The following is a 25,374-nucleotide window of genomic DNA, read 5'->3' as shown; positions in this document are numbered from 1 at the left end:
GGCATCATTTGGTAACACTTAATTACTTATTGGATGTTATGCTAGCATTGCTAAAGGACATGGAGTGAACATTTGAGACAGAGTAAGGAAACTGAGACCTGACTTTGCCTTGTTCTTCAGAGAGCCCGAGGTGGCAACACGGTATGACCTGAGTATACTGAAGATATAATATAATATTACTGTTATTGGCCCTTAATATCAGTGGGTGTTGGCAGATTTTGGAAGCTTGATGTGTGAATGTATCCTGTTGTGTGCATGGTATAATAATTTTTAAAAGCTCAAATGAGGGTTGAAATTTTAGCTGCAAATCTTAATGGTGGCTGAGAACAGGTCTGAAAACATGGACTCCTTAGTTTCTATTCCAGCAGTTAATTCCTTCCATAGTTTGGGCAAGGTACTATGGGTTTGATTAAGATCTGCAGAGTAACCATATAAAAGGGGGATAGGATCATGGATTCTGTACTTATTTCTGTGACTTTTACAATCAAATTATATTAAAAATGTACATTAAAAGCATTAAGATTGCAAAGGTTGCAAAGTCAAGCAGTCAAAAAATAGGAAATGGTTCTTCCCTTGTGTATATGTATTTAATTACATGATCATATAAAATGCTTTCCGCACGATCCCTGCCTCATCCAGTTCATACTTCAAATGGTTGGTTATGTGATAATTATCATACAGTGTGTGGCCCTATGTTTTATTTACCACATACCATCCAAATACTGCAATGAATACAGGTTTTTTTAGGTTCCTCATGGGCTTTTCTACTGAGATCACTATAGTATCTGAATGCTTTACAGATATTAAGTAAATTATTTTCACAACACTCCTGCAAGGTGTGTGGTTGTGCTGATATTCCCATTCTGCAGCTGAGGAATTGAGACACAAAGAAACCAAGGTAAAAGTATCATAAGAGACAACTAATTTTGAATGCCCAGCTTGAGATACTTGGAACTTAGCTTTTTCAGACTACTTAGCATTTTGTCAGCACTTCACGTGTTCAAGATGCAGCTCCCATCAACTTGGGCTACGTTGTGATCCTCAGCTCTTCTGCAAATCTCAGGTCCCTCAAGTTGTGTATCTGAAAATTGAGAAACGTAATTTGATTTTAATATTCCCAGCATCACGTAGCAACTCCGTGGCAGAGCAGGGATAGAATCCTGTTCTCTAGGATTCGTTTAATTGCCTTAACTACAGGAAGGGAAAGGATATTGTTGTGGTTATCAGCCTTATTTACTATACGCTGTCTGCTGCAAATAGGGCAGAGGATATAGAGACAACTGCTTTATTTACTCCACAACTCTGATTCATTTTCTTGAGCACCCTCCATCCTGTGCACTAAATGAAGCAGAGTCCTGCAGACAATCAAATGTGATCGTCTAAGTACAGACTGTATCATAACGCATCTGCACTAGGGGGGATTGTTAAGGTTTCAAAAGGAATCTGAATTTTAGCACATTATAACTTCTGAATGCTTGAATTTTCAATCTCAATGCTCAAACATAATAAAAATCTTGCAGAACTGTATTGACTTCCTCATGGGTTGGAAGAGGGGACCACAGCACAGATGACTACAACTTCATCCAGTGGAGAAACTGGCAGCAATACTAAGGGCTTGTCTACACTACCGCGCATGGTCGATCTAAGATACTCAACTTCAGCTACATGAATAGCATAGCTGAAGTCGACGTACTTAGATCTACTTACGGTAAGTCGACAGCTGACACTCTCCCATCTACTCCGCTTAGGCTTCTCCTTCTGGTGTAGTACTGGAGTCGACAGAAAAGTGCTCAGTGGTCGATTTATCACGTCTATACTAGATACAATAAATGGGCCCCCACCGGATCGATCGCTGCTCACCGATCCTGTGGGTAGTGTAGGCAAGCCCTCAGTCACTATCTGTATAGACCAGCCACTAGAAGAGGCTGAGACATATCTTCTGCCAGTGGGTTTCACAGTTATTTGCTTGACAGCAGAGGAATGTTGGGACTTCTTGGTTCTTTTGTATTATATGGATGAGTCCACTCTAGTGTTTAAAGACTCTAGTGTCCCTACCTTGTTATGTTCCATTCTCCCTGCTCCTTTCCACCTCTGCACCTCTTCCCTCTAGCCCTGGGGTCAGGAGCATTTCAGAAGTGCTGTGCCGAGTCTTTATTTATTCACTCTAATTTAAGGTTTTGCATGCCAGTAATACATTTTAATGTTTTTAGAAGGTCTCTTTCTTTAAGTCTATAATATATAACTAAACTATTGTTGCATGTAGATTAAATAAGGTTTTTAAAATGTTTGACAAGTTTCATTTAAAATGAAATTAAAATGCAGAGCGCTGCCCCCCCTCGCCCCCCCCAGACTGGTAGCCAGGACCCTGGCAGTGTGAGTGCCACTGAAAATCAACTCACATGCTGCCTTCGGCACGCGTGCCATAGGTTGCCTACCCTTGCTTTAGCCTTTCCATCTCTTTGCTTCTCACTGCTATGTATTCCTACTTCTTTCTACTTTCTGGGCACCAGCAGGGAGCATTGGGAGCACAGGAGACACTCTCCACTCTCAGTTCTGGGTCCACAGTACCTCGTGGCTGTGAAGAGAAATGACAGGTAAAATAGCTCTCAGCCCTTTCAGAACTGCACTGGAGCATGTTCATTTACTAATCGTTGAGGGATTCATGTATATGTTAATGTGAGCGCAGGAGTGTAATTCAAGAAGCCATTTAGCCCCTGACTATTGTCTTTCTGATTTATTTAGGAAGGTTATATTTAGATAAAGGTGCACCATAATTGTTACTAGGCTTTGGAGCATTCGGGAAGATTCTTGTCATTAAGATGTCAACTTGAAACTAAGTGTGTTAGCCTGGAATTGCCTTCACACTTTTGATTACATAGCAATTTTCTTGAATGTGATACTGTTTCATTTCATGTGAAATGAGTAGAGGCTCCTGCTTTTCTGATAGGTAACTCTTTGAAGATGTTATTACTTTCTGTGTGATCAAGTACTTCTATGCTAAACTTTACTCTTACACGCATCTCCAGTGTAAACTTAAGCTTTGAGATAGAAGTATTGCACAGTACAGAAATATTATAATCCCGCTCTTTAGTAATTTTTGACTGCCTTTTTTTTTTGGCGTTAGATAAGACCATTAACATACTGAAAATAAATTGGGTTTTTACAAATGTCCTGCCTTTGTACTTTGTGATTTTGTATACACAAATCAGAATGGCGTCATAATCATTCTTCTTGTTTCAGAAACCTATTATGGGAATGTTCCTGTGGGACTGAATGTAAATCTGGCCCTAATAATTGTCTACTGCAGAAATCACTTATTACCTGTCTCTGAAATCCTCTGAAAGGCCCAAATCATGTTTTCTTTGACAAATTGAGCCACCCTAGATCTGTGTTACTGTTTTGAGATGGTAGATACTGTCTAATCTAAGTTATCCACCATTAACTGTCTCGTATGCTTTCATATACTGGAAGCAAATTTTATAGAATTATTCACTTTATCCATTGTTGTAACTATAATTAGGCAGTTAAACTCTTGCTCATAAGATCCTGGCCTGGTCGCAGAGGTTTACTCTTGGAAAAACTACAAATCATACTTGCTTAAGTGATATTTCCAGTGATACATTTTCATATTTAAATTCTAATTTAATGTTTACACTGAGGCGGCCTTGATCTCCAATAAATGACTAAATACTGGAATTTTAGACAATAACGTTGTTCGCTAATTGTTCATAACAGTTAAATTAATAGGAATGCATATAGTATATTGTGGTATTAAAAGCTCTTGCTTTTTGAACCGGAAGACTTTCTACAGCTAATACATAAATGTGAATTTAAGAGCCTAGATTTTGTAGGGTACAATTTCCTGTTAGAATGCAAGTATTCTTAAACCCTAAGTGCTGCTGCTTTAGAACGCTAACCTCTTGAAGCAAATATCGCATTGCCTAGTTCTGTAGAAAATTGATTAAACTCCATTGTGCAACAAAATAACTGCAAAACACTTGAGTCTTCAGAACATTGTTGTTGAGCACTAACTTCAATTTCTTTTTTAAACTAAGTTTCAGTCTAGAATTGCAGCAATAGAAGCTGAAGTCTTATTTGCAAAGTATTGGGTCAAAGATAGTTACAGGGCAACTTTCTCCCTGCCTGTCATATCCATTGTCTTGACCAGGGGTCTGAAATGACCATGAGGGCCACATGAGGACTTGTACATTGGCCTGAGTGCTGCATTACTGACATCTCCCCCTGCTGCCCTTGGCCCCGCCCCCACTCCACCTCTTCCATGAGGCCCCACCCCTGCCTCTCCTCTTCCCATCCCTTCCCTACCCTTATTCCAGCCCCTTCCCCAGAACCTGGGGGAGGAGGGGCACAGGAGTGTGTTGCTGTTGCTTCAGGCACTGTGGGGGCAGGAGCCTGGTACGTGTCAGGCCGGAGCTGCTCTAGGTAAATGCTGGGGGAGGGCGAGGGGGCCGCGAGGAGCTCATGGGCTGCAGAAAATAACCTCGTGGGCTGCATGTTTGAGACTCCTGGTCTTGACAGTGTAACCTCCCTGGGAGGAACCAACCACGTAGTGCAGTGAGGTAGTTAGTGCCATACCATTCAACTTTCTTGAACTATTGCCAAGTCTGGTACTGGTGGGCCTACCTGAAATGGCTTTGTGGTTTGATCCCTAAGAAATGAATGAAAACCACCTACAAACTTCACATAAATTGCAAAACTGGATATCAGATGGCCAAACTCTGGATATTATTCACTTGAACTTGAGCAAGGCATTCAGCCTATATTAAAAAATTATTTATATAGCACCAGAAAAAGATGAGGATCCAGCTGACACGGTCTTATAGCATAACTTTATCAACTTAAAATGTTTTCTAGAAAAACCTTATTTTTTGTTTCAATATCAATCCTTTATTTGAGACAACAGGCTGGCCTGTTTAATATAGTTGTTGACCTACTGCACCCGCTGGCATTGATTCTTCCTCTGTATTCTGTGGAAATCAATAGCCCACTAGATGGAGCAGAGCTGCAGTTAGAGAGCTTGTCATAGGAGTCAGTCATGTTACAGAACTGGAGACACAAATGTAGTAGAAAATGGGAACAACATAATGGATCAGTGTGCTTTAAACTCTACTCATGTGAAGCCTATTAATAAAACTAAGAGTGTATAGGAGGGGGTGAAGGGAACAGGATGTTTAAAGTTAAGCAGTATTGGTCATGAACATTACGTGACCAATATCAGCACTGATGTATTTCTCAGGGGAAAGTTAACAATAAAAAGTTTAGCTACTGCCCAGGCCTGATAAGCTACAGATTTGTTGAGGATCTCTAGTTTGTTAAATTTTAGACTGCCTTCTAAATTTTGCTTATCCAAAAAACTTCACTTGCTGTAGTTGTTACTTACAGCAAAGGGTGTGTAAGATTTTAAATGTCTTTCTGGATTTTACATTATGGCTTGTCATTGTTGGTAACCTGGCTTCTTTTATAAAGTTAATGCACTGTCGTTTTAGCATCACTGTTCTCCTGGTATTGAGCTCTTTTAGAAACAGCAGCATTTTGTATCGTGATTCCATTCTTCACTCTGTCCTTTTTTTCACCCTGTAGTCATTGTCAGGATGCTCCATTACTTTTGTATGTAGGTTGGCTAAACAATGTGGTAGATTCAAGTTGTTCTGGCAGAAATTGTCTTTGCTTGTGTTTTTAGAGTCTAGCTCAGTGGGCTTCAGTTCTTGGGCATGGGGGGATCCTAGAGTGCTACTGTTACATAAACATTGAATGAAAATAACATGGATTTTAGATGACAACTTATTTTAAAAATTTCACTTTTGTCAGGTTTAAAGATTTTCAGTGATAGTTCCACTTGATCAAATTGGGAACTCATTGGGCCTTAAAGCAATGTTAGTGGACACATTACAGTCTAAAGGTAATGGATATCTGTTCATTTTATGTATCATAAGGGTAGCTGTATTAGTCTGGATCTGTAAAAGCAGCAAAGAGTCCTGTGGCACCTTATAGATGTATTGGAGCATGAGCTTTCGTGGGTATGCATCCGATGAAGTGGATATTCACCCACGAAAGCTCATGCTCCAATACGTCTGTTAGTCTGTAAGGTGCCACAGGACTCTTTACTGCTTGTTCATTTTATGGAATTCTGCAAGCAAAAAACTGAATATATGCGCATTGCTGTTTGCTCGAGAGCAAATATTTCTGTAATCTTGGAAGTCTAAATCAGCATATTGTCAATTTAAAAACTTTAACTCCAGTGTAGAACAAGTATTAAATGTGAACTATTTGAAGGTGTTAAAACTCTTGCCAAGGAACTTTGTCTTAAACAGTATGTTTTACCCTCAGATTCTGTCTAGCTTTCTTATTTCTTTGTAGTTAAACCCTTGTGTTGAATCAATTTAGTTTTTCCCTGCCAAGGTTGGGATGGTCAGTTTAACAAATAGTCAGTAAAGATTACAGAAGGTGTGTTCTGCGTCTTTTAAAGTTGGTGTGAGTCATGTTGTTAGGGAATCAGGTGAAGGAAGACTGTCCAAGCAGAACCTTCAGAATGGGCATAAGTGTCATGCAAGTAAGGCCCACTAATAAATGGGATCTCTTTGCTCTGCCTGCACGGCAGGAGCTGATAATTCCTCTTAAGGAGGCATCTGATCAGTTGGATTTGGCTTTCTAGCAGGTCTGTTTCTCTTTCTCCCCCTTAGGCTAATCAGCAGTTTGAGGCAGAGGACAACAAACAGATGGAGGGTGTTCCAAACTTGGCAAAAGCCATCAAACTTGGGAGGTAAGATCTGATTTTTAAACAGGCAGGACAGGCAGCTTTTATTGCCTAATCCTTCATACTTGTTCTCAGGATGGAGGTGGAAGTTCCAAATGCTTCACCTCAGTTTCCCTTAATACTTAATTTCCTGTTTTGAGGCTTGACTGGTTCAGTTTGAGATGAACTGGATAAGTTAATCAAGGAGGCTTAAGTTTTTATATGGAGTCCTGGTATTTCAGATCTTTGGATATTGTTTCACTTTGTGCTGTATATCAGATTGCAGATGAATCTTGAGCATATGTTAAAGTGAACATTTTCTTTCATGGAAACTTTGTTTTTCCAATGGAATCTATTTTCTTTTCAGTCTAGTGTTCTGATTGTTTGAATATTTACAACTTGGTTTACATACTATATTCAAAGCTGACTAATATTTGTATAGATGCAGAACTTGATTGAGGATTTAGAGCGCTGTATAAAAATTGAATTGTCCAAACAAAATTAGTTAAAAAAATTACTTCCTTAAATTGATCAATGGGGATTCTTCCACTGTTCAGGACAATATTTTTCAATGTGTAAAACACCATTTAAATGAAACAGGTAAGGTGTTTTTAGTAGGTGTATATTGTACCTGGAAAGATTGAACTTTTAGAATCTACTCTGCAGTATTGCAAAATCAATATTTAACTTGTAATGTGTTATGACAAATTGGGCTATAATGAATTTCGAGGGCATTCAATTAACTTCACTAATTGTAATTTTTTCTGAAATTGAGATTGGTGATATGCAAATCTGAGAAACTAGACTTCAATCTGTGCTGAATATTAAACAATAGAAGTAAAGGACTGTTTGTGGTTAGATACTCTCGGTAGCTGACACAAAATTTAGTACAGATTAAGTCTGACAAAAGTTGCTCAATTCTTGATGCTCCTGTCCTGTCTTAAATGGCAGCAGATAATGATCTTGCCAAGTCATCTTCTTAAAATACATGTGAATATAATTATAAATAAGGCTGACGGTTAGATCTCTCCCTTCATCTGAATAGTTGTATTTGGCTAGCAGGAAGATTCAGAATGGATTTGTTTTCAGCAATTTAAGTATTTATTTCAATGAAAGGGCCAAAACAGGGTGTTTTAAATCTCTGCTTGATACTTTCTGTTGGCTTCTTTTACCGGGTTGTTGGTTTGTGGCGGGGGGTGAGTTGTGTCTCAGATGGGAATGTGGGTGTTATCATTCTTGCTATAATGAAAGACTTTTTTCTTTTTTAAAAAAAATGTTGCAGTGTTGGCTAAAAGATGGACAGGCTCCTGTCCTCATTCCAGGGTTTGCCCGTTTTTCTTTCCATGGCAAGGGCTGTGTGCTCCCATTCTCCCTCTTCTCCCCCTGCTCCCCAGGGACTGTGCGCACATGGTCATTTGTCCCCTCTCCATTTTTTCTTTCTGTTTGGGCGAAAAGTCATTCAGGATGTCAACATGTTAAACTTTATTGGGAGGATGGACTGAGATGAGGTGAGAGCATTATGTTGGAATGTTGTGCAGGTTGTTTTGATCTATAAACAATTGCAGAGGTGCTTGAGGCTATGATGAAAAGCTGGCAGGGGCTTCATCTGTCTCACTTTTTCCTCTTCTGGTTTCCAGTTTTTCTTCAAAATCAATAGGGTTTTGTCTATTGATGCCTAGAACTTTCCATGAAATTCTGTAATTGATCAGATGTGGCATTCAAAAGTTATTTCATTACAGACAGAAAGACAGGAAAAGGCCATCAAGTTGAGTGTAAGGCTGTCACAAGCTTGACCAGCAAATCCCAGGATGAATTGCGTGAGCAAGAGACTAGACATTCAGTTGTAGGCATCTTGCTGAGGAAAGAACTTCTGAGGAGCTTAGACTAGACTGAACCACAGTTAGACATTTTGGTCACATTGCAGGGCCTTCCTCTAATAAAATGTTCCCACAACAAGTAGAATGGTTATGAAATAAATCTATATGGGTGTGCACCCTGGGTCTTTAGTGCCTGCATCTAGTGAAACTGTCACCCATAGTTTTAATTATGGAGCTGCCATTCTTGTTAGAATAGGCCCAATGAAGGAGGCAAATAGCCTAATTTGGGGTAGCACTAGGACAGCATCAGTGATCTTAAACTGTTAACCACAGTAAATTGTAGAAAGCAGATTTTACTGCTGATTTCATTTAGGTAGACTGTGGTGATCAAAATGAAGTGTTGGGAATTAGTCTCATGGTTTAACTGTAAAGTGATAGTTATTTAAATGTAGCATGTGTTTAGGTCACTTCTGGTGAATTCTGGAAAATCATTATGAGCCAGTACTAGTTAAGACATAAGTCAGAGGATTTAAACTTGTATCAGTGTGTTTTTCTGTGCTAATCTCCGTCTGTGACTACAGTAAATATAATCATCTACTCACCAGCACTGAGAAGCAAAATTTCAGACCCAAGCCATCAATTAATATTTAGCATTATCTAGGTCCTGATGCTATTTCAGTGTACTTGGAAACTGTTTCGAAGGAAGGGAACTGGTCTCCCATAACATGAAGCCAATTAGCAATGCTATTTGCACTTCCTGATTTCCAAACTGCTTGCTTAGACAGGCAGTTTTTGAGCACCTGAGAAATTTGGCTGTGAGGGCAAAAGGGAATGACAATAAGACCTTTCCTCTTAAAAGTCCTAAAGCTGATGATTTTACAAATGTATTAGTGACAGGAAAAATTAAGGTGAGCCAGCCTTGCTTGCTGTAAATATTTTTATAGTATCTTTTCATCTGGCCAAGGCATAGTTAACTTAGATTGTAAACTGATGTGTTGTAGTCCAGCTGTACTAGAAGATAATAGTTCATATAGTCTGATAGGGTAGGCAGAAGTTGGCTTTTCAAGTAAAATCGGTTGTTTCTCTGGCTACTTATCCAAAGCTTCAATGCACTTATCTTCTCTCCCTGAGTGTTCAGAATGGACATTGCCTCTGACAAATTAGTTTCTTCTCGTCTGCTTTACTCGACAGTCCCTTGATAATTTCTTTAGAAATGCACAGCTAAGCATCTTGCATCCTATATCAAGCCTTTCAAAATTAATGTTCATGTATTTATTGCTATATTTACATTTTAAGGATACATCCTTAATTGCTGCTAAGTTCACCTTAGAGTTCTTGTTCAGCCTGCCATTATGTGCATTAGATTTTTTTACTGTATTGTAAGATTGGTTTATAGGGGTGTGTGTGTGTATATATATGTGTGTGTATATATATATAAAAATATATAATTTTGAGCAGTTTGGTATTTATAGCTAGAGTGCAAAAGGTCTTGTCAAATATCTTAATGTTCTTAGAGCAAGATGAGATTAGAGAGTAATGTTGATCAACATGCACAAACAGTTGTAAGTTATGATTACATCTTTTGAATCTATTCAATTTGAACATTTTAAAACTAGTATCTATATAAAGTACCTATATAAAATACATCCTATGTGGAAAATGTGGGGCACTAAAAAAATGGTTCATTGAGAAATATTAATGACGAGCACTCTGGCAATAGTAGAAATGCACAAATTGCAAGAAAATATTGGCATAGGTCTTGTGATACTGACATAACACTGAGTCTATATCTGCAGACAGATTGGTAACTGTATTATAAATCATCTTGAGGGGTTTAAACCGGGCAAGTGGAAGAAGAGAACCTCAACTAGAAAATATGGAGCACTTGCCTAAATCAAAAGAATACATAATGTAATATTCTCGCATGTTCCACAAGCAGAAAGTTAGAGTTGACAAACTTGTAATGGCAGGGGGGAAAAAAGCTCTGCAGCTGAACGAAAGGGAAAAACAAGACTTTTAGGTAACAGCTTATATTAAAATGACATGAGTGAACACTGCAGAAGGCCATGACAGACCATTTTGGTTGGAAAAAGGATTTTCTAAGAACCTTCCTAACACTGTACTGAATATTAGAATTATGTGTTTTGTTAATGTGAGGATTCCAATTACAGTTGAGTTACGAGCTGAAAGTGTTAAAACCAAGGGTAACCTTGGCTTTACCTGCTGAGAGCTGTAGATGATCCTGTACTGGTAAAGTACTTTGTTACTTTTCAGAATGGGACGGAAAACATACTTGTTTTACTTCTAACCCATTTCTAAGTTGTGGGGAGCAGCTGATCAATTTGGTATATCTTTGACATACCAATAGTATGCAGATTTAAAGTACTCCTTTTTTAAATAATTTGCATTTTCAAAGGTAACCATAAGGTTTTTAAATTTAAAAACAAACAAAAAAACAACCAACATTTTAACTGAGAGAGCTAATTCTAACATAGCCCTGGCTGTTCAGAATTCTACTTTTTATACTAAAAATGTAGTGTAAAAAGCATTGGGTTTATAAACAATTGGAAGAGAAATGTGGTATCGGGATACGATAACCTTGAAGATAACTTGGTCTAAGGCCAGGTCTACCCTGCAGAGCTACATCGATATAACTTAATTTGCTCGGGTATGAAAAACCCACCCTGCGAGCAACATAGACTCATAGACTTTAAGGTCAGAAGGGACCATTATGATCATCTAGTCTGACTTCCTGCACAACACAGGCCACAGAATCTCACCCACCCACTCCTGTAATAAACCCCTAACCTAACATAAGTTATACCAGCCTACGCGCCAGTGTGGACAGCACTGTGTCAGTGGAGGAGGGACATAGCTAGCGCTGCTCAGGGAGGTGGAATAATTATGCCAATGGGAGAGCTTTCGCTGATCAGTGTAGAGCATCTGCACTAGCAGTGCTACATCAGTACAGCTGGGCCCCAGTAGTGGTTCTACTTTAGTCTCTTCACTAACGTGCTACAGAAGTGCAGCTGTGCTGCTGTAGCATATGTGAAGACAAGCCATAACCAGAAAACCCTATCATCTTTGATCTTGTAAATTAAGACTGCACTGGTGGCTAAAAATTTTTCTAAGTTGTGTTTTAATAAACTTGAGATTAATTTCAGTACATTTGTCTTCAAATGTAAACACTGAAAGAAAATAGGTTTAGTTTTGCATCTGCAGGACCATTATTTTAATATACAATGGAGTGCAAGGTTGAACTCTTAAATGTAAGAAGTCTAGTTATGGCATATAGAATACAGTAAGTTATGGCCAAATGATTAATACTTTAGATCACTGTAACAGAGTATCTGGTTAATATTTTCTCTGCTTCGGCCATTTAAAACTTTTCAGTGGAGAAATACAGGTTTGATTTAGGCCTGTGAATTGGCTGCCTGTTTATGTAGAAGAGAAGTTTTCTAGATTCCAAGGCTTGAAGTTACCATTGTGATCATCTTGTGAGAGTTCCTATTGGTAATGCCGATAGATCGCTTGCAGTTCTCTTCATAGATGTGACCGCTGAATGCAAGATTAACACTATAGCATGTGATAGGGTCTCTGTTGCTTCCTGCTTTCTCTTGTGCATGTGTGAAAAGAGCTGAACTGGTAGAACTAATGTAAACAATTTTCCTGGACAAATTTAAACAAATTTAACTGGAAATCTGATGATTTAATAGTCTTACTTGTCGGTGAAATATGTATTTCAGCTCTCATATGACTATTTGCTACCTTTAGGGGAAGTGCTTTCTTTAGTTGTAGAAGGAAGGGGAGGTGAGAGAGATTGAAGGACAGTAATAGAGCTGAATTTCATCAACTCAATTAAGTGCCCTCTTGCTGCTTGATATCCATCAATTGGAATACCCTGACCTCTGGAGTGAGTTTTGGTCTGTGGAAATCAGACTTTCAGTAGCTCCTTGGGTTAACCTTAATTAATTTTTTTTTTTCCAGTTAGCAGACTTGAGGAGAGGGAGGCAGAACTGAAGAAAGAATACAATGCACTTCATTCAAGACATACAGAGGTGGGTGTCTAAATAACTCCTATATCATTTTGATATAAAATATTTACACCATGTGTGAACTTAAGCTTCCTATGTACAGCAGTTAATGCCAAAGTGGAAAATTTTTAGCCATTCTAGCTTGCTAAGCAGTGTACACAAAATTCTGTTTATAGATTTTGACACTTTTGGTGCCAGCATCCATTATACACAGGCTCCATTTGACATTTAGTAGTTATTTGCCATATGTTTGACTGTACGTATATTTTCCACGTTACTTTGATTGTACAGAACTGTCAATTATATCGACCCTTCTAGTTTCCATGCCTCCAAAACAATTTTTCAAAGCAAATGTAATGAGCTGCAAACAAATAACTAAAAAGGTAACATAATCCCTTTATTTCTGGTGTTCTGCATGCATTTTCTGCAACGCCAGCGGTTCCACTTTCTTCCTTGAGAGTTCATTTACCATAGGAAATCAACTTGGTGCTGATAACCATTGCCAGGAGAGAGTTTCCCTTCATTCTTTCTCTCAGCTTTTAACAATAACTGCTACTTGAGACCAAACAAAATTGTTCTCAGCGTGGTCTGTTCTTGCAGCTGAACAGTTATAAACTATGTGAAAGAGGCCTGTTACTGCATGACTATTAGCCAAAGGGTCATCTTCCTAGTGCAGGCAGGGATCCTAGCTGGCCCAGTGTTCATGTATATGTGGGAGTATTTCAGTCTAATAAAACTTTAATTTGAGTACATTTAATTAACTAAATTTGCTATGTTCTGATATTGAGAGAATCTTGCTTGTTGATCCTCTTATTTTCTGAATCCAGCCCTTTTACTGCTCCTGTTCTTTTTTAGCTCTCCAGTAGTAGTAAAACTTGATCTTTCAAAGTGAGAGCAATTCTCTTCTGGCCTTTTCAACTAAAAATATTGTGCCTTAAAACATAGCATTTGATTATCTGTAACATTAGCATAGTTTTCATCTAGGCGAATGAGGCATCACAATAGTGACAATGAGTCGCAGAAAGGGAATGAAAGCTTCACAGGAGCTGGAACCATGATGTTTATGGGGCTTTCAAACAGTACAAAACAGGGTCTCAACTATGTTTTAAAAAGTCCAGATTTTAAAAATAAAATTCAATGATGTTAGGGTTCTAAAGATTTTACTGAAAATTTTTATTTTAAAAGTTTAGGATAAAATTTTCAGACGTGCCTATGGCCCATATTTTTAAGGGTATGTAGGCGTTGCAATGCTGTCTGCAAATATAGACTCCTCAGTTCCTAAATCTGCTTTGAAAATGAGATTTATGCTCCTAATATCAGTTGGGGATTGCAGCACTGAGCATAACAGTGCCTAACTGCTTTTAAAATTTGGCCCTAGTCTCATTTTCACAAATGATTTAGGCACTTAGCACCCCAAGTTCCATTGGCTTTCATTTAGAATTAAGCTCCTAAATGCCTAAAGTCACTTTTGAAAATGTTACCCTTTGTTCTGTTCTGTTCTGTAGCTGTTAATTAACCTGTTTTTTAATGTGGAAATTTGAGTGAACAAATTGTGCAGAAAGTTTTGAAGTATGTGATGATCTAGCATAGTATCCTTGAAACTTTATTTTCAGAAATCCATGTTTATTATTCTAAATACACGGTCACACCGTTGTAGTGTATAAATGTTAATATTAATATAACTCTTGTCTATTGTAGTAGGCTATATATGTATATAGACTTCCATAACGTATTTTTCCTAAAGAAAAATATTTTGTTTAATGCAGAAAAATAACACCCCTAAAGTAGACTTAGTTGACCTTAAAATTGTGAAACAGGAGAAATTGAAACAACACTACAGGGTAGGTATCTGTTTCTGCCACTAGTTTAGTTTAGCAAAGCTTAGAGCATAATGGTTTGAGACCCTAAACTATATAATGAATTTATATTATATATTTAATGTAAGGATCTCCATGCTTTAAGAATTAGCCTCACAATACTGAGGTAGACTTGCATACATTTAGTAGACAGGAAAACGGAGAGTGAGTATCCAGTCCTTGTATTATACATCTAACACCTCTCATTGAAGTCCTGAAGCTGACCAAAAAAAAGGAAGAGAACCAGAAAGAACCAAACAGGAGGGAAAGAGCTGTAAAGAGCAAAAATCAAGACAGGACTGAATGGCCTCTTCATGGGGATGAGAAAGTAAAGGAAATAAGAGGCCTAACTGGGGGAAAAAAAGCCAAGAAGAGGTGACTTAAGACAGAGCACTGTGGGATCCCATAATGTGGGTTTTGGGAAGCTTTTGTAGCTTCTGAAGTTAAGGGTATGTGAGCAATGCAGAATTACATCCAGAGGATAATCAGTGGTACAGCTAAGACTAGAACCCACAAGTCTTAATTCCTCCTTTCATATTATTACAAGTAGGCCAGATTGTCCTTCTGAAGAGACTGTGTAGACATCATTGCCTGTTTTTCTGGTTTTGAATAGAAATTGTTTCCCAGACAGAACCAGAACTTTGATATCTGTTGAGCTGCGGAATTTGAGTTGGAAATTTTCTGATCAAATCCTTGGAAATGAACTTTACATCAAAACCAGTTAAAATTCAAATTGTGGCTCATCTTTTGCTGTCCGCAGCCGTTGTCATTACTGCCCATTTGTGAATATCCCAAAGCCTTTCCAGGCTCTGGAGTGGATTGTAGTGGCCACAGACCCTTCTGCATGTCTTAATCCCCTCTGCCCTGTCCCTTCTGCAAGTCTTTCCTCCTCCCCTTCCCCCCCACCAAAACGTGTTCCCTTCTGTTCTGTCCCTTTTAACCTAGTCTTGTCATGTCTCCCGTTGGCCTCCAGTCTTACCCCTCCCCACGCTGGCTCTCAGTCCTCATCTCCAGGCTCCTCAAGAAGTCTGTCTTTCAGTGCCTCTCACCCAGCTCTTTGTCCCAGACTCTGCCCAGCCAGTCCCAGTTCGCTTCCCCGCTCCTTGTCAGATCTGTCTCATGTTTCTCCCACACTGATTCCTGCTTTGGCCAGTCCGTGTCCCCTCTGCCTAAGCTGCTGGTCTGATGCCCAACCAATACCCGCCTACCCTCTCCTGCCGCTCCGTTCAGTCTTTTTGCCTAGCCAGCTCTAGTCCCCGTCAATTTGTAGTCAGTTTCTCTTCCATCCCTTTCCAGTCCAATATCCTGCTGCCCTTCCTCCCCCACCCCCTAGTTCAGTACTTCCTTTGTGTTTGAGTCAGGTGGCTGCCTAGGTGCCAGCAGGGTGTCATTGAGAGCATAAAGGCAGGAGATACAGGCTCCTTGCTCTCAGCCTGGCCCCACTCTGGGAATAGAGATGTGGTAGGCAGCCTATGGCAAGCTGACTTTCAGTGGCACTCACACTGCCTGCGTCCTGGCCACCAGTCCAGGGAGCTCTGCATTTTAATTTAATTTTAAATGAAGCTTCTTAAACATTTTAAAAACCTTATTTACTTTACATACAACAATAGTTCAGTTATATATTAGAGTTATAGAAAGAGACCTTCTGAAAACGTTAAAATGTATTATTGGCACATGAAACCTTAGCGTGAATAAGCGAGGACTCGGCACACCACGTCTGAAAGGTTGCTGACCCCGGAAAAGAGTATAGTCAGGTGCTCTGTGAGGATGGTGCAGGCTTCGTTTAGCCAGCACTAGGAACTATGAGAGGCTGGAGCATGCTCCTTGAGCATGGATTCTTCAGGCATTTTAGCTGTTATGCTCAAGTAGAGAAGTGCTAGAGTTTATGTGAACTGATATTTTTTCAAAGGCCAGACTTGGGTGGATTATCACAGGAATGGTAAAAGGTACATCCCTGGCACAGACACCACCTCTGCTCCAAAGCACAGGAGTGCTGCAGAGTCTCAAAGTAAAGGTTATCAGGATTATTTTTAACATTGCAAATTTTTTCCCTTGGTTTCAGTCTTGGATACAACTAAACCGTGTTGGCTGAAAGTCTTAAATTTTTTAGAAAAAGGCAGACCTGTGGTATAGAAAACTTCAGCCCAAATGGTTGGTTTGGTAAAGTTATAAGCAATTGAAAACAGGGTTTTGTAATGGGAAGTGACAAGCAAGTTTAATAGGCAGGGCTGGTTGGACCTCCTATATATATAGCAGACTTTGAATCACTTTCTTGCACCATTTTGTGTTAAATGTTCAGACTTTGAATCACTTTCTTGCACCATTTTGTGTTGCTTGTTTAAATTGTGAACTCTCTGGAGCAGAGACCATGTCTCTTGTATTGGTATAGTACTTAGCACAATGGGCCTTGGTCCTGACTATAATAGAAATTAATATAAAGGTTTTAATTTTTCTTCCCCATTCCCCAATACTCCGTTTACAAGAGAGAGAAACAAATGTGTATAATCAATTTAACTTGATTTAATGATCACTAATAGAATGTTTGGAATGTCTTGTTTTTATCTAGACTTTCTTCCAAAACGGACAACAAGCTATGCAGGTTTGGTTTATTCAATTAATTTACCAAACATTTCTACAATTTAAAATGCACTCTTTTTGGGTGGGAAAGTCGTTTCCTTAGATTTTATTATCACTGAGGTGTCTATCTTCTACCACAAAGGAAAAGGATTTAAAGCAGCTCGTCCTTGTCCCATGCCCTTCAAGTCACAATTCTTCCTCCGTTTTTACTCTGGGCATTCCTGTGCTGTGCTTTTTGATTGATTATTCTACCCCACTCCTTTCCAGTCATTTTCACTTAGGTGTCACTTCATGTTCGCCTCCTTTCTTTTCCTTGGCTTTCTCCCTTTGGTAACTCCTCTCACAACCTAATACTCCCCAAACCCTTTATAAAAATCGTACTTGACCTTTGCAAAACTTCACATTATTCATTCTGTGTTGTATGTGTTTCTCTCCACCCCTTGCCTGTTGTGTATATTTAGACTCTAAGCTGTTTGGAACAGGAACTCTCTCATACTGTGTATACCTTGCTTAGCATAATGGGCTTTGCTGGGATCTCTAGGCATTACTGCAATACACATAATAGTGGAGGAAATAACAGGGTACTAATTTGTCGTCTCCTCTTAATTTGTAGGATTTTCTAGCACCATTACAGGGTCACTAAGGAATGCTGGAAAACATGAACTTCTTTTCATACCTCACCTGCTTCTTTATATTGCGGCTCAGAGGTGGTCTTGTCATATCAGTACAAGACTGAGTTTGTCTTCACCTGGCCTATGCACGTCTTTCTTTTATTTTGTTTAAAAATTCATGATGGAGTTGGATTCAAGCTGAGAGAAACGAGATAGAATGAAAAGACAATATCAGATTTTCTCCATTTTCCTATTGGCTAACCCCTTCACTACCCTTCCTAGCATTTCAGTTCGGCTTTGGTAACCTCACTGTTCATTTAATGTAAACTTTTTTGGATAACATCACTCTGCAGATTGCTGAATGTAGTTTTGAAGTTGCCTTCAAGGGTCTGTTGCATGAAATCAAACCTCTGATTCAGCTGAGTGATTTCACCACAATATTTGCTTGAGGAACTTATCTTCTACTCTCATCTGTCTAAATAGGAATATTTTTCTTTTCTTTGATCAACTTCAGTTTTGTCTTTGCAAGTAATAAATCCTTGATGCTTACTGAAGTAACAGTTGATTTTTCTTGTCAGTTGATCAAATAATGAAAGGAGCGTTTGAAGCTTGTAGTATTAGCTCTGACAGCTGTCTAAACCAGGGGTTCTCAAACTTCATTGCACCGTGACCCCTTTCTGACTAAAAAAAAAAAAAAAAAAATTGCTACATGATCCCAAGAGGGGGGACCAAAGCCTGAGTCTGCCCGATCCCTGCCATCCAGGGCAGGGGTGGGGGTGTGGGGACAAAGCTCCATTGTCCTGGGGGATGGGGGATCCAAAGCCCAAGGGCTTCAGCCCCAGGCACGGGGCCTGTAATCTTAGCCCCACTGCCCAAGGATGATGCCCTCAGGCTTTGGCCCCAGACAGTGGGGCTTGGGTTTTGACACCTGGCCCCAGCAAGTCCAAACCAGCCCTGGCAAACCCATTAAAACAAGGTCGTGATCCACTTTATGGTCCTGATCCACAGTTTGAGAACCGCTGAAAACCATGTGACTGTCCTCTGCTTTTATTTACTGTTTGTTACACTTTTTTCTCTCGCTCTCCTCATCCCACTTTTTAGTGTATCAGGCTTGTCTAGGTTTTTTCCCCGTGTTTCATTCGTTGGTGTGTTCTCTTATCCTTTCCTCTTTTTGACATTACGGCTCAAAGGAGAAGTAGTTCTGCAGCAGACTGAAATATACTGTCAATATTCTATTAAATTTCTCTCTGCTGCTAATGCATAGGGTACAGTAGACTTCTTAGTGCAATGCATGAACCAGATGCTGGGGAACTTAAGGAATGATAGATTTAAATATTTTTACAGTTCATGACTACACAATCTACTGCTTCAAGGGTTCTCAGACTTGCTGCACCGCAACCCTCTTCTGACAGGAAAAAAAAATTACTACATGATCCCAGGAGGGGGACTGAAGCCCGAGACCCACCCGAGCCCCAGTCCCCTCATGGGGGAGGGGGAGGGCCAAAGCCCCAAGGGGGCCTGTAACCTGAGCCCCATCAGCCAGGGCTGAAGCCCTTGGGGCTTCAGTCCCAGGTGGTGGGGCTTGGGCTTCAGCTTCGTCCCCGGGTGGTGGGGCTTGGGCACCAAGCTCCAGCAAGTCTTACGCCAGTCCTGGCAACCCCTTTAAAATGGAGTCACGACCCACAGTTTGAAAACGGCTGTACTACTTCATTCACCTGCATTTATAATAGGACATCTAACCTTTCAGGCTTGCAGTAGCATTTGTAAGTCGTGTCTGACACTAACAGCTGCACTCCACAAAGAAAAGGATATTCCTGTACTGAAAAGCCAAGCCACAAAGACAGCTTTCTCCTTACCTCCTGTGGGAAGTTGGGAGGAAGAACTTGTGTGAGTGAACAGACAGCTGAGGAAACTTCTCAGTTTGTAATTAGCTTGGACAAAAGTGACACGCTATAAATTATGTATAATAAAGATGGTTTGATAGCAATTCCCAAATACCTTCCCTGTTTATAAGGAAACATTTCTTTGGAAAACATAGAGGTACTGTACAAAATATCTCTCTTCCACCCCCCCCAGTGAGTTTTGGCTTCGTTTAATGAAGCATAATTGGGCCATGTAAGTTTGTCACTGTTTGTATCTGATAAAATGTGACAGAACAGTGAGCATTTCTTTAGCATTTGGAATATACTTTGTCAAGCTCATTCAGATAAACAAATATCCTGAGCAGTCCTAGTGCCAGGAGGATGGCTAGCATAGAAGAAATGCAGAGAACTTTTTAGTTACAAATTTGACAAAGCAGAGTTATACCAATCGTATGTATCTAATTGAGGTAAAACTCTATATTTCCCCAAGTGTTCCCAAATAAGATTTAAATGACCTTGTGTTAAAATTAATATTGAGAAATATTATATAATGTAATGTATAAATAACAAGCTTAGTGCCTCAGAATGTTACCATAGCCATCTGCATCATCTTATTTAACTGGTATACATCAGTGCAGAAGTCATTGTTAATGGGAAGAATGCTTTTAATTTTAAATTAAGATGGCAAGATAATTTCTGCCCAATGGGTGCATAACCTTTTTTTAAAAGTAGCATTAAATTACAAACTATGCTTAGAAGAACATCTTTGTGACAGGATGCAGAAGTCCCTTAAATTTCTGCTAAAATAGAAATGCCAGATTAAAGTGGATTATCTGGGACACAGGAATATTGCAGACTAGAAGGAGTACATGCAATATATGAAGGAAATGGAGCTACTCTGTAATATATAAATACTGTATGCTATATGTTAATCAGCTTACTGGGATGTTTATTGTAGGACTATGTTGGTTAGGGATTTTAAGGAAAACAAGCAGGCAGAGAAGAGTTAGCTCAAGATAAAACACCTTAGCAAACACTTCATGGTTGTGTGATGGGACAATGACATTCGCTGGCTCTGGGGAGTCTGGCTCAATCTTGTGTTGAGCCTGCAGGACTCTGGGAACTGGCAAGCATAAAGAGACTTGGCTGTGTTAAGAGGGACTCTATCAAGAGAGGAGAGGCATCTGTTGGGTAACTGTTAGGACAGGGAGCTGACTGACACACACCTGCTGGGGAAGTCTGAAGAAATTAGACCTGCCTGGATTATCATCAGGGGATGATTCTGGTCAGTGCTGCTACTGGAAAACTTGAAGACTTAAATCCATCTTGAAGATCTGCCCAAATGGTGCACCTGACCACAACCTCATGACCAGAAAGATAACAGGCTGCTCAATTAAAACAGTATGGCTGGCTTCATTTGGACAACTGGACCCAGCCAGAAATGTTCATGGGATCTGGAGACAGGATGCGGAGCTCACAATACTAGGAAGTCATGAGGAATTGAATAGAATCTGGAGTGCAAATCTTACAAAAAGAAGGGGTAACTGAGAGGAGAAAGAAGGCAGAAGTTTCAAATGTTGTAAAGGTCAAATGTCTAATGCAAGACTTCTGTAACATTTAGAGTAATCTGTTACATCTCAAACATAATGCTGAGGAGGGAGTTGTTGCCTTGAGTCAGATCCACTCTTAAAATAAACACAGGAAATGTAGAAAACTTGAGGAGTTAAAACTTTATTTTTAAGATGATGGAAGTGGGAGGAGTAATCTCAGAAGGATATCAAAACTCTTGGAGAAAACACTAAGAGGTTGATAGCAGTGGGCTGGGTTAATCCAGGATTTCCTGGAGAAACACAAGAAGCGTTCTCTGACCTGCAAGAATAGTTGATTTAATGGCTTAATCTGTACATCTATCTTGATAGTGTATGTTGGCTTGCTAATTTTTCAATAAACTTGTAGAATGCTTGTTTTTTTAAGGGAATGAATGACTTTCCTGCTAGTCTCTAGCATAAAAAGAAACTATGAGGAAACAAACCTATTCATGATAGGAGACAGGCAACCTTTGGTCAGGATGACTAATCTTGGCTTATTCCAGTGACTTTGAAGGATTCTTATTCAGACTTGTGCAGCATAGGAGGATTTCTGTAATGTAATTTCCTAATGAGATGCTAATGAATAACTTTTATAAATATGTGATTAAAAATGGTAATGGTGAATAAAGGATCATAATGTCAGTGTGATAGGATGTATTGAACCGTGTAACCCTATAAATATAACCTTCCTCCTAGCCTATATATGTAGATCAGTGGTCACCAACCTGCATATCGCGATTGGCTGGTCAATCCTGGAGCCTCTGCCAGTCAATCACAATCTCTGGCTGCTAAAAAACAGGAAGTGCAGCAGAGCTAAGGCAGGCTCCCTGCCTGCCCCGGCCCTACTGTACTCCCAGAAGTGGCCAGCACACCCCCACAGCCCTCGAGGGAGTGGAGTCTGTGTGCTGCTCCTGCCTGCAAGCACCGCCCCCGCAGCTTCCATTGGCTGAAAATGGGGAACTGCAACCAATGGGAGCAGCAGGGATGGTGCTTGCAGGCAGAAGGAGCACATGGAGCCATGTGCTCCCCCCCTTCCTCCCACAGGGGTGTGTTGGCTTCTTCCGAGAGCGATGTAGGGCTGGGGCAGGCAGGGAGCTGGTGTTGCTCTGTTGCGCCCCCAACCGAGAGCTGTCCAAGGTAAGTGCTGCCTGATGAGAGCCCCCTCCCAGAGCCAACACCGCATATGCCCTCCCGCACCCCAACCCCTGCTCCAGGCTCTGCCCAGAGCCCCTTCCCTCACTCCAGACCCCTTGGCCACAACCCAGAGCCTGCACCCCCCCAAACCCCAACCTCCTGCCTCAGCCCAGTGAAAGTGAGCGAGGGTCGGGGAGAGCGAGTGAGGGAGAGTTGAGTGCCAGAGGGGGTGGAGGGGGCGTGAATGGAGTGATTCACTACTAATTTCTCCCTGTAGGTCAGAATCAAGTCTAAAATGACTCTTCCCCCTTATTTCCTCTACTTTCTTGGGGGAAAAAGTTGTCCCTGGTACATTCCAAGAACATGTTGGAAACATTGTGTCTTGCTGTATTGCTTTCCAACAGAAGTCTGGGTAGCTAAAATCCTCCATTACTCCCAGGTCTTGTTTTGTATACTTCTGTTTGTTCTAGAAATGTCTCATCCACTTCCTCTCCTTGATTTGGTGGACTACAGTAGCCATACCGTGATATCACCCCTATTTTTTACCCCTTTTATCTTTACACAGAGACTCTTAACTAGTCTGCTTCTGACTGCCTTTTGCGCCTCAGAATGAGTATGCACATTCTTTATGTATAATGCAACATCACCTCCATTTTTAGGCTGCCTGTCTTTCCTGAACAAGCTATACCCCTCTATACCAATATTCCAGTCATGAGTCTGGAATATCCCACCAAGTCTCTAGCACCAATGAACTCAAAATTTAGCTAATGTACTAATCGTTCCAGTTCTTCCTGTTTGTTCCTCATACTCCTTACATATTTGTATAGACATCCAAGATGTGTATCAGATTCCCCTCACTGATTTCCCTCTTGTTGCTCTAATAACCATAATGTAATTTTCCATGTGACCCCCCCACCCCATCTAGCTTTTTGTTAAGGTCATATTTTTATGCTTACCTGCAGACTTTTGTCATCTGCTCCCTTTGAACTTAGTTTAAATCCCTCCTCACTGGGTTGCTGAGTTGGTGCTTGAAGATGCTCTTCCCCTTCTTGGTGAAGTGCACTCCTTGTCTTCCCAGCAGATACTCTTTTCTGAACATCATCCCATGGTCTTGGGCCTGACCTGGTAAATTTACTAAGGCTATATTATAAATGCAATCAGAACCATATTGTACAGAAGTCTGGAATGTTTATGGTCTCTTGGTATTTTAAAATAGTCAAGGATTATAAGTGGAGGAAGATAGCCAAAGCAAGTTTTGCAAGGACCAGGGGCAGGGTGCACTTGCAACAAGTCCTGGTTCGATGATGTGGCTGGCTAGCTGGACAGGATGTAGTATGGCACACTTCTCAGATGTGCATGAAAAATGTGGAGGAAGTTGCTAGTCAGTGACTCACGTGATGTATTTACTATTTTGATGTGACTCGATGCTGCTTTGCACAATGGTGATTACGATGAAGAATTAATGATATAAAATCTGCTGTTACATACTATTGTAGTTTTAATGCCTGTTTTCATAATGGTAATTATGACCATTATCATTTAAACAAATTTAATAAAATCAGCTGCTCTGTCATTACCACTCTAATTTCACTCAGCCATATGCTTCATGCTCCTGATTGGCTTAATAGTTTTATAAAACCCTGTTGTGCTCCAGTGTAACAGCACACATGCTATTGAAGATTAAGCATTGTTCTAAATGACTGTGAAATTCGAGCTAGAACAGCATAACTTAATAATGAAAACCTTAAGAATAAAATAAGATAAAGCTTAAAAGGATCAGAAAAAAATTCTAACTACTCACAAGCTTAAAACTGAAATGTACTGCCTTTTGTGATGTCTTATTTCTTCCTCATTTTGTAGGTACAAAACTTGTTCCTGTGGAGTGGAGGAGGGAAGGGAAAGTATGAACGCAAAATTATGAGGAAATGGTAACAGAAGGAAGGGGTTGATCAAATTTTAGCCAAATTAGGTATTGATGATGCGCCCCTCAGTTTATCGTGGGTACTACCTAAGATATCAATCAGACAATGTTCCTTTATTTTATTTTATCTTTATTTTTTCAGGTCAAAATCCAGACAAAGGATATCCTAGATATGATCAAATTTTAACGAACTAGTAAGGGTTCTGGTTATTGGCTTATATTTATCCAAGGTGTGAAATAATTGTTAAAATAATGCAACTCTGTCTTTTTACAGAGGACTACTTAAGCAATAAAAACAAATAAAATGGGTTAATAGTACATCCATAGCTCAAATAGCTTGGCTGTTTCTTTAACTGTTTTGTTTACCAATACTTTGTTTAGTAAGAAATCACCATGTTGGCAATTTTATAACCCCTCACTGAATAAAAGCATGAAATATATACAGATTACTATGTACATAGTAATACCTATTCCTGTTTTACATTCTACCGCAAATACACATTTAAAGAACACAAAATTCAACACGGAATTTATTTTCAGAAAACTATATAAATTTACAAGACCATACATGTGGTAACAAAAAAAAAAAAGGCAATGACCAATTGTTGTATCTATCTGATTTTGTGTATTGCTTTTTCTAATTTATTCAATGGAGTCAAAGGAAGTTTTGCTTTTACACAGTGACTTTTTTCAGTGTCTGTTCTCAGTCTTCTGGTGTCTGATATTTATCTTCATTACGTAGCAGTTTGTTGTAGATGGAGAATTTTAACCAGTATTTTACCAAGAAGGCAAAGGAAAGCCTGAAACACACACCAAATCTCACTTCAGTTTTCTAAATTCCAAACACTTACCATGTTCTTCGTTAATGTATTAACTAGTAAATTATGCCACATTTTGATAAAGGAACTAACTGCTCAAAACTTAAAGATAATGTAGTTTTAAAAATATTTTATTTTGGTGACTATTCTAGATCGATGGTGGGTTTTGCTATATACTGTAACAATGCAATAAACTGTTTCGACATATATAATACTAATTTCTGTGTTTTTATAAATACGTAATATCGCTGCATATAGAAGATTTAGTTGCCATTCAATCAAAGAAATATTGCAAGCCCTGCCTTTACTTCATGGATGTGTTTAAACAGCAGGTTACAGTCATTGGCATTTCATTATTTCCATTTATGGGCACTTAGTTGCAGAACTCTGTCTGAAATACCATG

The 25,374-nt window shown here is 39.6% G+C and overlaps 1 protein-coding gene across 11 annotated transcripts in view; it reads left to right on the top strand.

The window, feature by feature from the left end:
* SPAG9 (sperm associated antigen 9) overlaps window positions 1-25,374 on the top strand; it is a 104,389-nt gene that overhangs the window by 15,680 nt on the left and 63,335 nt on the right. For 10 of the 11 annotated variants that reach the window (XM_030534500.1, XM_030534498.1, XM_030534504.1 and 7 more), the window contains exon 3: window positions 12,556-12,626. In XM_030534500.1, the coding sequence (XP_030390360.1) occupies window positions 12,556-12,626 (71 nt within the window). Of the gene's footprint in view, window positions 1-6,698; window positions 6,779-12,555; window positions 12,627-25,374 lie in introns of all 11 variants that reach the window. The other variant, XM_030534512.1, reaches the window with a different exon arrangement.

Source organism: Gopherus evgoodei, chromosome 15 (assembly GCF_007399415.2).
Source record: "Gopherus evgoodei ecotype Sinaloan lineage chromosome 15, rGopEvg1_v1.p, whole genome shotgun sequence".
Lineage (NCBI taxonomy): Eukaryota > Metazoa > Chordata > Testudines > Testudinidae > Gopherus > Gopherus evgoodei.
This window is presented reverse-complemented; position numbering and strand designations above follow the sequence as displayed.